Here is a 13,319-nt window from a genome sequence, read left to right as displayed (position 1 = left end):
GCTCACAGGAGCAGTGAACAGGCAGTTCAGTTCCTGCAGGCGAGGGCAGAGGAGTAAAACCCATCTGCAATAACCAGCAATGAGAGGTAATTTGCTGTTTCCTAACACTCACAGCCAGTAATTGCAGCTGCTTCTCACTTCCTTGCTTCTGAAGGACTCAGCTGCTCTCTGAGAACACGAGTCCAAAAAAGGAGTCATGTGAAAACAAGTTTGAGACACATTGCTCTTAACGAATAGAAACATTGAGAATGAGAGGGCTGTGAGATACAGCAAGAAAGGTAACCAAGGAAAAGCAAGCTCTCCCATTTTATTTTGCAGCCTTGCTTACACTCAACATTATAATCTTTGCTTCTGTGCTTCCGAGCATGCACTTTGCACACATTCACTGATGTGGAACTTGCTCTACCATTCACCTCTGCTCTCAATTGGCCTTTGTACATAAAGAACGCTTCTTGCATAACCTTAGCACCATCTCCCAACCAGTGACTTCTGCACCAGTGAAAATACTCAAGCAATTGCTCTGTATCTGGCAAATGTACTCCCAAGAGAATCTGCTCCCCAAGAGAGGAAGATTATGAATTTCAGTGACATTTTGCTAAGCACTGAACGGTCACTGAAAAGGCAGCCTGCTCACCCCTGTCCTTAGCGCTTACCCTTCCATTGCTGTCCTCCAAATCATCGTCACTCAGAAGATGAGGGTTCAGGAGATGATCCATCTCCTTGGCCTGGCTGAGTGGGAGGCCTGTTAACGGGGGCACAGGTTCACGCAAATGTCCAGCAGACTTCACACCACCAACACCACGATGCTGGAGAACAGGCCAGATGGGTTCCAGAGGCCGGAGCTCTGATAAGACACAGGTACAGATTGTGTATGAGAACAGCAAGGAACAAATAACCTTTCCAGACAGATGGGGTACTACCATATTGCCCTGGCAGCAGAAATGACATTGCTCTCTTGGCCATCAGACTCAAACCTACTGCATGATAAAGGAAGGCCGCAGCCCTTGGCTTCTGGTGAGCAGCTGTGTTTAACAGAGAGGAGAAGAGACTGCCCTTGCCAAAAAGGTTCTTCTCTGTTCCTACCCATTTGGCTTTTAGTAAACATCCTCTTTTTCCCAGTTACTAAAATAACTCCTGGGTTTTAATAGCTGTATTTAATAGCCTTTGTAGAGGTAAGAATCAATATCTCCTCCTCTTCGCTGGAATATTTTAGAGGGCATTTAAAGAAAAGCTTAGGATTGTGAGAGTGTTGCCAAAGACAGAATTGTGTTCTTGAAGCTAGAATTCATTTTCCCTGAGGGGTTTCGTTCTGAATTGTAGCAGATCAGCGCACTTTCTGGGCAGCCCCACTAAAGGCTGATTTTCTTAATGGGAATAGCACAGTGCAGCTCATTCTGAAACACTCTCCAACAGAGCCGTTAAAACTCAAGAGAACCAATAATTCCTTACATGGCTTCACAGATGATAAAATTATGCGATAGCCAAGCAGTAAAAAAGGAACAACTTCCTTAAATCTGTATTTCTTTTCCTGCTGAATAGTCAGGTCAATAATAAGAGAGAGAGAGAAAGATGGTTTAATGATACAGCTCATTTCTAGTCCAGAATGTATCCAGCAAAAATGTCACCTTACTTACTCAGCAATACTTCTCCCTAGTTGCACTCAGCATCCTAGCTGCATATCAGCAATAAAGGAATCATGCCTATGGGGCATGCCCATTATTTGGCGGGGCACGTCCATTATTTGGCACAACACTGAGCTGAGGGACCAGTGGATCTTATCGCTTTTTCTGCATCAGCAAAATTATTTGTTAAATTCTCATCTCTCCTATCGCTACAAACCCACAGATGGCAAAGGGACAGCAACGGTGTCATTGAGGTTTTCAACTTGAAAGTATTGTCTGACACAGATGCCCCAGACACTGCATTTTGTCTTGCAGAACTCTTACTGCTAGTGATAATGCAAGGCAGGGAGGCGGGAGAAGCCAGCAGGCATTTCCTACCTCAGCCTCAGTTTGCAGTACTGATAGGGGAAGAGATTTGTAATAATAAACCTAGCATATGTGGTTTGAGGTTGGAGAAAGGAAATATCCGTTCATTACGCAGCATTTAATTTAGGCTTGTGCTTTACGAGGACAGAAAGCTCAGATCCTGCATTGGCCGCATCCTTTTGTAAGTGTCTTTCTCTGTAAATGGAAAATTCACAAGGACTTCCTATCGCACACGGTTTCACTCTTTCTCCCAGTGCCAAAATACGCAATGTTGATTAATCTACTTCAGATCTCCAAGGGTTTGGTTCAGAAACTGCTCCAAGGGAACATTTTCTCCTTCGAGTGTAGGAGGAAGGAGTGGGAACGTTTCTCATTTCATGCAAAATGCCTTGCTTTTCTCTAATCTTTGTGACATTCGAGAGCATGAAGAGAGATAAAAGGTATGAGCATGAGGCAGAGGAACGTTTTATATTCCTGCTCTGCATTTCCAGGGCCCCAAGTTACCCCTCCAGCTCCTGCCATTCATAACCTCATGCTGGAGTCATTTTCACTGGATCACCAGAGCACATTTCCCAGTGACTGGGCTCTGGGACAGCCAACTGAGCCCATCAAGGAATTGCAAAAAGTTACAGGACGGTTTTCAACCCACGGGTCAGGATTCCTACGTGCATTTTAGGGCGGCCATGCTCTGTACCTACCTTGATATTTAAGGGTCTTCTCTTCACTTCTGCTGCCTGATCTTGGCCTTAAGAAAATTGAGGATAAAAGAATATATGAGGAGATAGAAAGAGAAGGGGAGGTAGCATTAAAGGAGGCAAACTTTCTTAGCAAGGTCATTCTGATGAAGGAGGCAATGCAACCCAGAAAGCCAACAATATGCAAAGCTGATTAATTGGCATTAAACTTTCAGTTGTTGCAGTCACACAGAGCTCATCAAGCTCCAGCTGAAACACAGGAGTTATTCTTCAATTTGGGCCTTAACTATCCCATTCTGCTGCCTCTCCTTTTGGAGCTAAGTGGCTCTCACAAGGTTATGCACATCCTTTCTGAATCAGCAAGAGAGGTTAAGCCAGTCATAAGTCTGTATTGAGGGCAGCTACCTTTATACTGCTGCGGAAGCCCAACTTTGCCTGGCCATGCCTGCAACTAATGACAGCATCTTGTTACACATGGTAATACCACTGCTGTCTCCTGAGAATGATATTACACCTCCCTGCTCTTTCAAGAAGAAAAAGGGTCTGTCCAAATCAACAGGTAGGTAAGGATATTCAGATTGCTCTTTAAAAGCCATGCTGAAGCTTTTAAATTGGACCTGTATTTCTAGGACTCCTTATTTATTGTTATAACTAGGATAAGGCTGACAGCTAGATTTCCCCACGGGTATCCATGCAAATATCTTTCCAGCACTTACAGCCCTATAACTGTTCTCTAGCACCTGCCCCACTCTGACCTTAAAACCATATGTCAACACTAAACATCTACACGATTACACATCTATAAACAGGGATTTCACTGGGCTCTCATTTCACAGTGAAGGCCCAGACACAGAGAAGTTACAACTAGCATTTACAGAAGCAGCATCTGAATTTGTAGACAGCTCTACAACAGCCAATATTTGCCCTAAAATATTCTTGCAGGTACAGATATTGGCAAAGATCACAACCAAAGCAGATGCTGTATTCAGATCCATGCAATACAGTTCCCAAATGGCACCACAAAGACTACAGAGCGAATCAGTGTCAGAGTCCAGCAGAGGACCTGCTTTTAAGGTCCTCTCAAGTCCTGCCTCCTCCTCCCTCCCACTACCACCCCTGCTCTTGGAGTGTATGATTTGGTTTTGACATTGTGCTGGATCATCATAGATACACAAAATGGTGAAAGCACAGAAATTTGCATAAATATATTGGAGAGCTCACTGTGGAAAATAAGCTCATGAGACGAGAAGTGCGAGGTGAATGGCATATTGGAGAAGCAGACACCTTGGCTTACCTCATCTCCAGGGCCTCTTGGAAAAGCAGGTGCTGAGAGTTTTGGAGAGGCACCGCAGAGCTGCCAGGAGCCCCATCCGATGGTCTCGCTGACCTGGGGATAGGGGGAAGCAAAGCCACTCCCAGTGACTTCTTCCCATCCTTATCACTGCAATGCAAGGGCAGCAGGGAAGCCTGGAAACAGTAGAACACAGTGCTCAGCTCGAGCATCCAGCCTTCCCGTTGATGCCACAAGAAGTTTAGTCATGCTCTTAGCTAGGACTCGGCAGGAAAAGACAAGAGTCAAACACAGGGGCACTACCACCGTCGCTGGTGGGCTCGGCCTTGGCCAGTGGAGGGTCCGTCTTGGAGCCATCTGGCATTGGCTCTATTGGACATGGGGAAAGCTTCTAGCAGCTTCTCAAAGAAGGCACGCCTATAGCCCTCCCACTACCAAAACCTTGCCATGCAAACCCAATACAGATACATTTGGCCCTGTATCTGCAAGGCAGAAATAAAGTACTCTAGCCTTTTAGTGGTTATCCTGGTTACAAAAGCTGTTATTCATCTGCCTTCTCCTGCTCACCATGGCAAAAACAAGAGAACTGCAGCTTCTGTCCCTCCTGCAAAGGCAATCGAGTGGATGGGGTCTGGACTTCTTTCCCCATGGCCAGAATTGCCAGTTCCCATCACTTAGCCCTGGGCAGATCCAGGGGAGAGGATGAAGCTGCACAGAAGGCACTGAACTCTAGAAATATTATTAGAGATAACTGTGCACAAGGACATGGCTGTACAACCCAAAAGCTGAGATAACCTAGAGTTGAGTTTGCAGGACTGCCTGCCCCAGCAAACATCTTTTTCCATCTAACCAGACAGAGCTGATATAAAAAGCCACCAAGACACTGGTGTGTCCACAACAGTAAGCACCATGTACAGATGGTTCACAGACAGATGTATTTTACTAACTGTAGCAGCGCTGCTCACCTCCCTCTCTTGGGGGTCCTGGGTGAAGGCTTGATGAGAAAGATGGGAGAGATCACCTCCATACACAGCTCTGAGGTGATGCACACTAACCTTGCTGACCCAGCCATCCAGGGGAGAGATGGTCCTTGGGTATGGAGGTTTCCCAGCTCCATACCCATCCCCTAAACCCAGCTGCTTCTTCATCTCGGTTCTTAATATGGACTGAAAAGAAGCTGTAGATCAGGTAAAAGGGAAGAAGTGAGTTAGTTGACCTCACACCGTTACAATCAACCCATCTCATGGGTGATGCATTCAAGGTTTTTGTAATCATTCAGAAGATCAGTTTGGTTTTATTTTTCATAAAACTACCATCAGTTTAATTCTTCTGAACAGCACTGAGCTAGCAAGCCAGGCGAGAGAGTTTGAAGGTCCCACTGGTAAGAGGGGCAAACAGGTTCCCATTTCAGGCCTTGGCTTCTGTGAAGACTACCAGTAAAGACCCACTGGTATTTACTGGTATTAAAGTGCTGCTGGTATTTCTGGAAAGCAGAAAGACATCTCAGCAAGCAGGCAGACCTTGCTAGTGTTTCTACAGCACCATCCCATCCTCAAGGCCAGATCTGATGGGCAAGCAGAGGAAGAACTGGAAATTTACCTACAGCGAGACCACACATTGATAGCAAGGATAGGAACAGATCTCACATCTCATTACCATGCCTGATTTATGTGCAGTTGTGCCATAGTCCCTGTCCTGGCTGGCAGTAGTAGTGATTTGGCTACTGTTGATAAAGGAGAAAGCATAATGAGCTAATGATAGAGAGATGTGATGCCATGAGCAGCACTGGAGGAGGGCAGGATCATCTGCAGGTCTCTTGTCAGCCACCCACTCTGACACAGAGCCAGCATATGAGGACTGACCTCCAAGGACCATTTCTCCCTGCATTTTTTTTTTTCCATTGGGATGAGGCCACCATTGCATATTCAACCCCTTTCCATCCTCACCTTCTTCTTCAGTGGTCCAACTGCTACCACAAAATTGCAAGTTCGAATCAATGCTTCCACCTCGCAGAGCTGTGTGTCTGGGTTTGAATTTGGGAATGCTCCCACAGTAGACAGCAACTGAAGCATGGTACTTAGCTTTAAAATAAGGACAGTACAAATTACTCATTTACAGTATTTGATACGGAGAGGAAAAAACAGACAGCCCTTCTCCATAGAAGACTAACACACTAGTAGCGTGGTAGAACCTGCAGTCCTGGCCTCTGTGATGGTCTGTATACCATCACAGTACTCTGCCTGGCATTCCAGCACTTTGAGAGCTGAACGTTCTACAAATTTGCATGTGTTTCACTGGTTGCCCATCCACGACGACAGGATTTCTTTCCTCTCCTTTCAAAGGGTAGACAACGCACAGTGGTCTCTACAATTTGACAGTGTCTAATAAGTAGATGCTCTCCTAGTTTGGAAGTCCTTTGTTTCTGTAATTCCCACTCAATTTTGGGTTCGGTTTTGTTGGGTTTTTATTTCTCTTCACAACAAAGGAAGTACAAGGACACAAACAATTAATCACCAGGTGTTATAACTAAAAGAAGGTTTGCACTCTGCATTAGATGTCCCCGATATTCAGTGGGCTTGTTTGATTACTGTATCTGTAGGATGCAAATTGTCCATCCAAACCTTCTCCTCTGTTCTGCTTCACTGTTACAGGGGTTTATTCCCTGCTTTCTTTACTGCAGAGACACCCAAAACCAACATAAACATGGCCTGCCTCAAAACATTTCTCATCTTGGCTGTTCCTGAAAATTCAGGATTATACACAGCGTGTTTCCCTGCCCCTTGTCCTTGCCAGTGTCTTCCCCATTACCCAGCCTGTAAGGCTGGGCTCTCCCTTGTACAGCATGACGAATAGTTGCTGCACTTGCCAGCATCTCCAGGGCCTCGTGATCAGCGCTTTGAACGCAGCTTTTGTACGCGCTCTGCCTCCCTGCGCCAAGCAGCATTCCTGGGCACTGGCTCTGCCGCTGCAGGCGAACGTCCTCCAGGCAAAGGCTGCGGGAACAGGATTGCAACAAGCCCTGGCTGAAGAAGTCTCCAGTCTGCTGCAGCCCTTTACCTGCTGCGAAATCATCTTGTGTTGCCATGGTGGGGGGGATGATGGGCTCTTTGCAGATGAGAGTCTACTCAATGTGCTGCTGGTCGCTGGGCCTCATACAGCTGCTGGTGGGTTCCCCGGCAGCATCAGGAACCTGCATGGAAAAATAACACTGCTTAGTGCAAGTGACAGCCACCGATCCCTGGCATTGCCCTGCCTACGGGGGTTCCTGCGTACAAAACTCCTCCAGCCAGGTGGTGTTAAAACAACATAAGAATATATTCAAGAGAGATATGCATTTTCCACATTCTGTCAAAATCATGGCTGTGAAGTCCAAACGCTGGAGGAACTGTTGTCGGCATAACGGGGGAAACATAACTCCACCTCAGCAGCTCTCTCCCCATGGCTGTATGGGCACGGCAGCAGAGGCAAGTCTCTCACTGCACCCACTGCTGTTGGACGCAGCCCAGCGTGTTGGAGTTGTTCCCACTGAACTCGGCACTGCCGCTGCAGCAGGAGCATCATTTCACACATTTGATAACAAAAAGCTATAACGTCACACTGGACTTGCCCCAAGGACAACTGAAAAAATGGGAGGCAGAAGAGTTTTCTCCTTTTTGATACAAATTTAAGGGGGGCACCGAGCTAACAATAGTGGAGACTGGTGTGTAACTCCTATCTCTCTAGCACTTTCCACCAGTCTGCAAGATTTTTTCTGTAGAAAGGGGTAGATAAGATTTTATGACACATTCGTGAGTAATTCTGAGCCACAACTCAAACTGCGAGACACATAGTTCCAAATCTGCCACCCGTTGGGAAAGGAAGGAGAAAAGCACTTGAAACAACTGCTGCTGTAGCTAAATTGCCTGCATTTACAGCGTTGCTGAGGTATCTATAGCACTTGCAGCACCTCAGAAAGCCTGAGGCTACAGCATAACCCATATTTAGGGATGCCAGCTATCCAGAAACTATCATCTGTCTGCCATGCTCACATCAGCAAATGCACATCCCACTGGGCTAGTGGAGTTGTAGGCAGTGTTATAGTGCTCAGGGTATGTGAGGGTAAAGGAAGTTTATGCTTAGCCCTTCAGGTTAGTGCTATAGCAAAAGGTGACACTTTCCAGCTTCAGTCCCTGCAGTCCATTTCCTTACCAGCTTGGTTGCTTTCACTTCAAAACTATAGAGATTTCTTTTCACCTTCTGACAGAGACTTCAGTCACCACACAGGGCTTTCGCTACCTTAAACGTATTAACCCATTTCTTATGGGCATAAGTGAGAGGTAAGACGGGATATTGCAGAGTGTACCTTAGGACAAGAGGTCACGATGGTAAGCCATCAGTAAAATTCCTATAAATGTCACTGAGTACACAAAGATGCCAATGTGAACTGCTTTTGAAATCCACTCACAGGTGCCTCTAGAGCTCTGCAAACAGAACTATCACATGGTAGCTAACTGCAGCCAGAAGGATCAATCACGGGCACAGTTCAGTTAAATTATTACAGATGGAAAAGTGCCTCTGCACTCAGTGGAAGAAGTAAAGGTAGGTTGCTATTAATGTGTTCTGTAAGCTTAAAACAAATAAGAAAGAATGCCTGTACGAGGACTTTAGGTACCCTCGTATCAATCAAACCTACAATCAGATAAAATGGTATCCTCATGCAAATTTCAATAGAAATTGTTCATATTGCAGCAAGGCAGCTCCATCCCCTGCCCAAGAGATTTAACTCTTCTCAAAAGCTGTCAAAGCGCCCATCTGGAATAAAGCAAATGATTTCAGAAAGGCTGGAGTTAGCTGAGACAGTTAACCCACCTCTGGCTTTCACCCTTTTAGTTAGTCTAGATAAATTCACAGAGACAGCTTAAGATCAAGGAATGAAGGTGCTTAGAGGGATTTTAGAGCCTAATTCCCATTACTTTCAATGAAAGGCAGGCCTAAATATCCTTATAAACTCAAATGTAGGTCTATTTGGACTGTGCACTTTAAAACAAGGAATGGAGGTATTGTTGGGAGTGGGACTAGGGCATAAAGCAGGGATTAAGGTATGTTTTCTTTGGTTTCATTGCATAAGATGAATATCTAAGATATATGCCAGTGGCAATTTTGGCTGGTTAAGATCACTTCCTAAATGAAACTGAGCATGCCCCATTGCTTAAGGTATTAAAAATGCCCAAGAGAAAGCAGTAAGTACCAGAAATGAGTGTATCGTATAGCTAGGATAGAAGGCTACCTCTGCCACTGACTTACGCTGTAACACAACTGATTTACCCTGTTACACAAAGCCAGGCTCTGCATGACTCAGTTTTGTTCCTCTGCCAGGCTGTCCGACCTCAAACCTAGCATGCTATAAAGCGTAATTAGGAAGGGCACCTCCATGGCCCCCAGAGGCTTAAATGCCTAAATTCAGGGCATAGTTCCTAATTCAGGCCAGCTACAAGATATGGAAAACCCCAAATGTACAGCTATGGAGGGCCACCCCTTTCTCCCTTGCACCAAAACCACTGTAACCGGAACGATAATGGCAGAGCAATTTGCCTCCAGCCTGGGGTAAGTGCTGGGTGTGCAGGATTCATCTTCTGCCACTGCTGATAGAAGCATGGAAAACAAGGTGGTGCCATTCTCTGTACAGAGGAGAACAGTGGCAGTGGTTCACTGCTGAGTGGAAAGAAATGTTAGAAAATGGCTTTCTGAGGAGGAAAAATTGGAATACAGCTGCGTTTGAACAGCTCCAGGCCCTGGTAAGGTTCCAGCAGACAGTAACTGTACTCCTTGTCATCCTTCTGCTGGGTTAATCAAAAGGAAATGCATCCTCTGCGATTTTCAGCTTCTTTGGATCATTAGCACCCAGTCAATGAAAACAGATTATTCAATCCTATCATTACCTTCTTTCCCAACTAACAAGCTATGTCTCTGGTGGCTTCCCAGCATGGCAAACATACAGTAGCGTCACATGAAACACACCGATGCCAACAACCCTACAGAGCCCATCAGGATTGGAGCTACGGTGGAGGTTGAACCCAATATCTCACCAGACAGAGGCTTGTTGTGAGGATAACATGAAACTGGAGTGATGACACTTGTTTGCGGTTTTTTTTGGCCAGTCCATTTCAACTTACAGGGCCGTAATGCAACTGTAGCATGAAGTTTTTACACAGAGTAAAAAGCCATTGCCAAGTGGAACATGACAGTTTCCCCAGGCCTGTGGGAGAAGCTAGAGTTAGATCCCTGGGCTACTAATTGCATCTCTCCCCACTTTTCTAAGTTCTTGGTGGTAAAGCTGCTTAGGTTAGACATACAGCTCACAAGAAGTGCTCCTGTATCTTTCTGCACAATGATCCAAGTAAGATCACACATCCAAAATCTGTTTTCTCTTACCATTGAACTTACTGTTTTGAGGAATTTCTGAAGCAGCAAACTTGTTTCCTCAAATATTTACTGTGCACAGCAAGGAGCACAGACAAAAGATGTAACATGAAAAGCATCACCCACGTGATGCTCTTTTTACAAGTTCTGCCCTCAGCTTTCTTTTGGAAGATCTTAAAAGTTTAACACCCCTGTCAAAAGCTCCTGCAATGGCTGCTTCTCAGTACAGCAGGACTGCTCAGCCATGAAACAAGAGTTACCACAAGCAACAGCTTACCCAGGGCAGCAAATCAAGAGTTAGGAATAAGCTGATCTGAATGCCAAACCTCATTAGCTCCTTCAAAAAGCACTTGAACAACCCCTCATTCCAGCTCTAATGAGGTGTTGTGCTGGACACCACGGTTATTTGAGTACTGTACACAAGTTTGCTCCCACTGAGCACTGCAAAAATTTCTGTTGGAGCTGTGGCCAAGGGTAGTCATTCCCCAAAGGCTGATGATGGATTGATTGCTCTATGGGCTCCTGTGACTGCTGGACACAATGAGACAAGAAGGAGCCAAGTACACTGACGCACCTTTGCCTTGAGCATAACCCAGCCTCAATCAAAAGCACTGAAAGGATTCCCCTCCTTTTCAAGGGACTTTGAAGAAAACCCCGAAACTGTGAGATCCTGAGCCCATGCAGGGGTTTGCAAAGCACCTCATGCAGAAAGATCCTCACCCTGGGGGGACTATGGGTGCTAGTGCTGTATGAACACAAATTAGCTGACAGCAGTAACACTGCAGGGAATAGTGCTACCAAGCATACAACAATCAGCTGCTGCTTCTCTTCTGAGAGCAGGTCTTCATGGCACATAGGATTTCTGCCATGATGGACTCTAGGAGAGGCTCTAGATGCCTGACACTGAAGGCTTGGGTACAGAAGCAGTCACAATCGGCACCTTGAGTTAATATATCCTCAAATTAAGTCCAATCAGTGGCCCATGTCTCGAAATGTTAGGCCAGCTGTTTCTCAGCTCAAGTCAGTTTCTTTTAAAAGCATTTTCCTTAGAAATATCAGGCTCATCTCCCTTGGTGCCTTCCTCTCAGCTGCCTTGGGGAAAGGGGTCTCCCACCCCATGCTCCTGTGTGAAGCCATCCCAGAGGGCTACTAAAATACATTCCCTGGCCAGCAGTCTTCTCGTGGTGGGACCCTGCATACTGTTCCACACATCTTTCATAAAGGCATAAACCAACTCCAAGTGCTCTGACTACAGCAGATTTCTGCAAACAGCTGCATAAATCCAAGATAACTGCAATTGAGCATCTTAAGGGCTCTGTCCTGTTCTGTGGAATCATCAGGCAGGGAAATTCTCAATGATCTAAAGCAGTTTTGTTCAGCTGCAACCCGGGATCTGAGTTTTGTCTTGAAATTTTTCATTTTGAGTAACAAGCATTGGGAGCACGAGGTGCAGCACTGACATGCGAAAGCAGAAGCATATCCTCTAATGAGACCAGTTTAATTGTCCATTACTCATATAGCTATTCTACTAAAGTCCCTGTACTCTTCTTGGTGCTGTATGAACCTTGAAATACAACAGTTTCCACTGCTCAGAATTTTGGGTGAGCTGGAGGCCACTAAGAGGTAAAGGAATAATAGTCTATCTTTGCAAACAACAGCAGTGCTTACAGGGAGAGGGACAAAAAAGAGCTGTGAGATATAAACACGCAACACAGTAGAGCTGGCGGACGAAACCTTGCAGTGCTTTGCCTCGCTGACCTGACAGAAAACACCACGTTTCCCAACTGCCGTCACTTCCTACGTCCGAAAGTGAACAAAGCTGAAGAACAGCATGGAAAGTGGAAGTCTGCAAAAGCATGGCTAGCTCTGCTGCCAATTCACTGCTTGGCCTGCAGAGAAATATAAATATTAAGGCCAGAGTAATAACTGGGTACAGAATAATAATAATAATAAGGCCAAAATAAATAATTAAGGACAGAAATATAAATCTTAAATAAAAAACTTAAGAGCATTTAAATGTGACCTCTGCAGGCCACAGATTTTGGATAAGTCAACTTTGCTTTCTTACAGATCAGTATCTCCAACTGAAAAACACAAATGATGCTTGGAAGCTTTGCACAGGTCTCAAAGGCCCTGGGGTGATGGATGTTACACAAATACGAGCAGTTACCATTGTCATTACAGCAGCTGTCTCTGCAGCAGAGCCCCAGCTTGTTAAATCGTTAGGGGTGAGGGAGCATGGATATTACCACGAAGAAAGGGAATGAAAAAAAGTGAAGCAAAGGCATTCTCTCCAGCAAGAGAAAGAGAGAAACAGAGGGAGAAAGTAACCAGCAAACACCTCTGATCGTGAGCAGTCCCTGTACCTCAGTCCTTCAGACTTCAGTTTGTCCTCCCTCTGCTGCTGAGGCAGGCCGGCATCTCCACACCCCAAAAGAAATTCAAGACGCAGTAGACCATGGATCTTCCCTCCCCATGCCCCTACATCTTTCCCAGATCCAATTTTCAGAGATTCATACTTTTAGTAATAAAGCTCTTTGAAAACAGAGGCTAACCGGGAGGCAAGGTTGTTCATCAGAGTGATATTGCTTTGGGACTAGGCCTTTGCGTGTCAGAGCGCCTGTGAGCTCACTAAAGTTCCCTTGTCCTCTCTTTGCTTGGAGCAAAATGATTCCTCTTGCCCCCACATGCTCTGGAGTGAGGCACCGAGGTTAAACTTAGCGAAACACAGCAGTTTAAACCATTGGCAAGAGCAGACTTGATTCCCATGTTCAAGGATGAACTGGCACCCCCGGGAGCCATATAGCGCTGACCTAAACCTCAGCAGGGGCTGATTCAGAAAGTTGATTTGATTTTGACCTTCCTTCATTCTACCTGGAAAATAACAGTGTGAGCCCAGGAAGGACCAAAGGTGCAGTTTTTGCTTTTTGGCCCCAGTCAGAGCAA

General features: G+C 45.6%; 1 protein-coding gene across 1 annotated transcript in view; it reads right to left on the bottom strand.

The window, feature by feature from the left end:
• LOC137670366 (TOG array regulator of axonemal microtubules protein 2-like) overlaps positions 1–7,074 on the bottom strand; it is a 29,577-nt gene extending 22,503 nt beyond the window's left edge. Inside the window, exons 1-6 of the mRNA XM_068413168.1 lie at positions 7,032–7,074; positions 5,921–6,055; positions 5,030–5,151; positions 3,978–4,150; positions 2,687–2,733; positions 654–844 (exon numbers count right to left, since the gene is read on the bottom strand). Coding sequence (XP_068269269.1) covers positions 654–844; positions 2,687–2,733; positions 3,978–4,150; positions 5,030–5,151; positions 5,921–6,055; positions 7,032–7,059 — 696 coding nt within the window. The 5' untranslated portion in view covers positions 7,060–7,074. The remainder of the gene's footprint in view (positions 1–653; positions 845–2,686; positions 2,734–3,977; positions 4,151–5,029; positions 5,152–5,920; positions 6,056–7,031) is intronic.
• Between the last annotated feature and the right edge of the window lie 6,245 nt (positions 7,075–13,319).

This window comes from Nyctibius grandis, chromosome 1 (genome assembly GCF_013368605.1).
Source record: "Nyctibius grandis isolate bNycGra1 chromosome 1, bNycGra1.pri, whole genome shotgun sequence".
NCBI lineage: Eukaryota > Metazoa > Chordata > Aves > Nyctibiiformes > Nyctibiidae > Nyctibius > Nyctibius grandis.
Note: the sequence above shows the minus strand (reverse complement) of the source record. Positions and strands in the feature narration are given on the sequence as shown.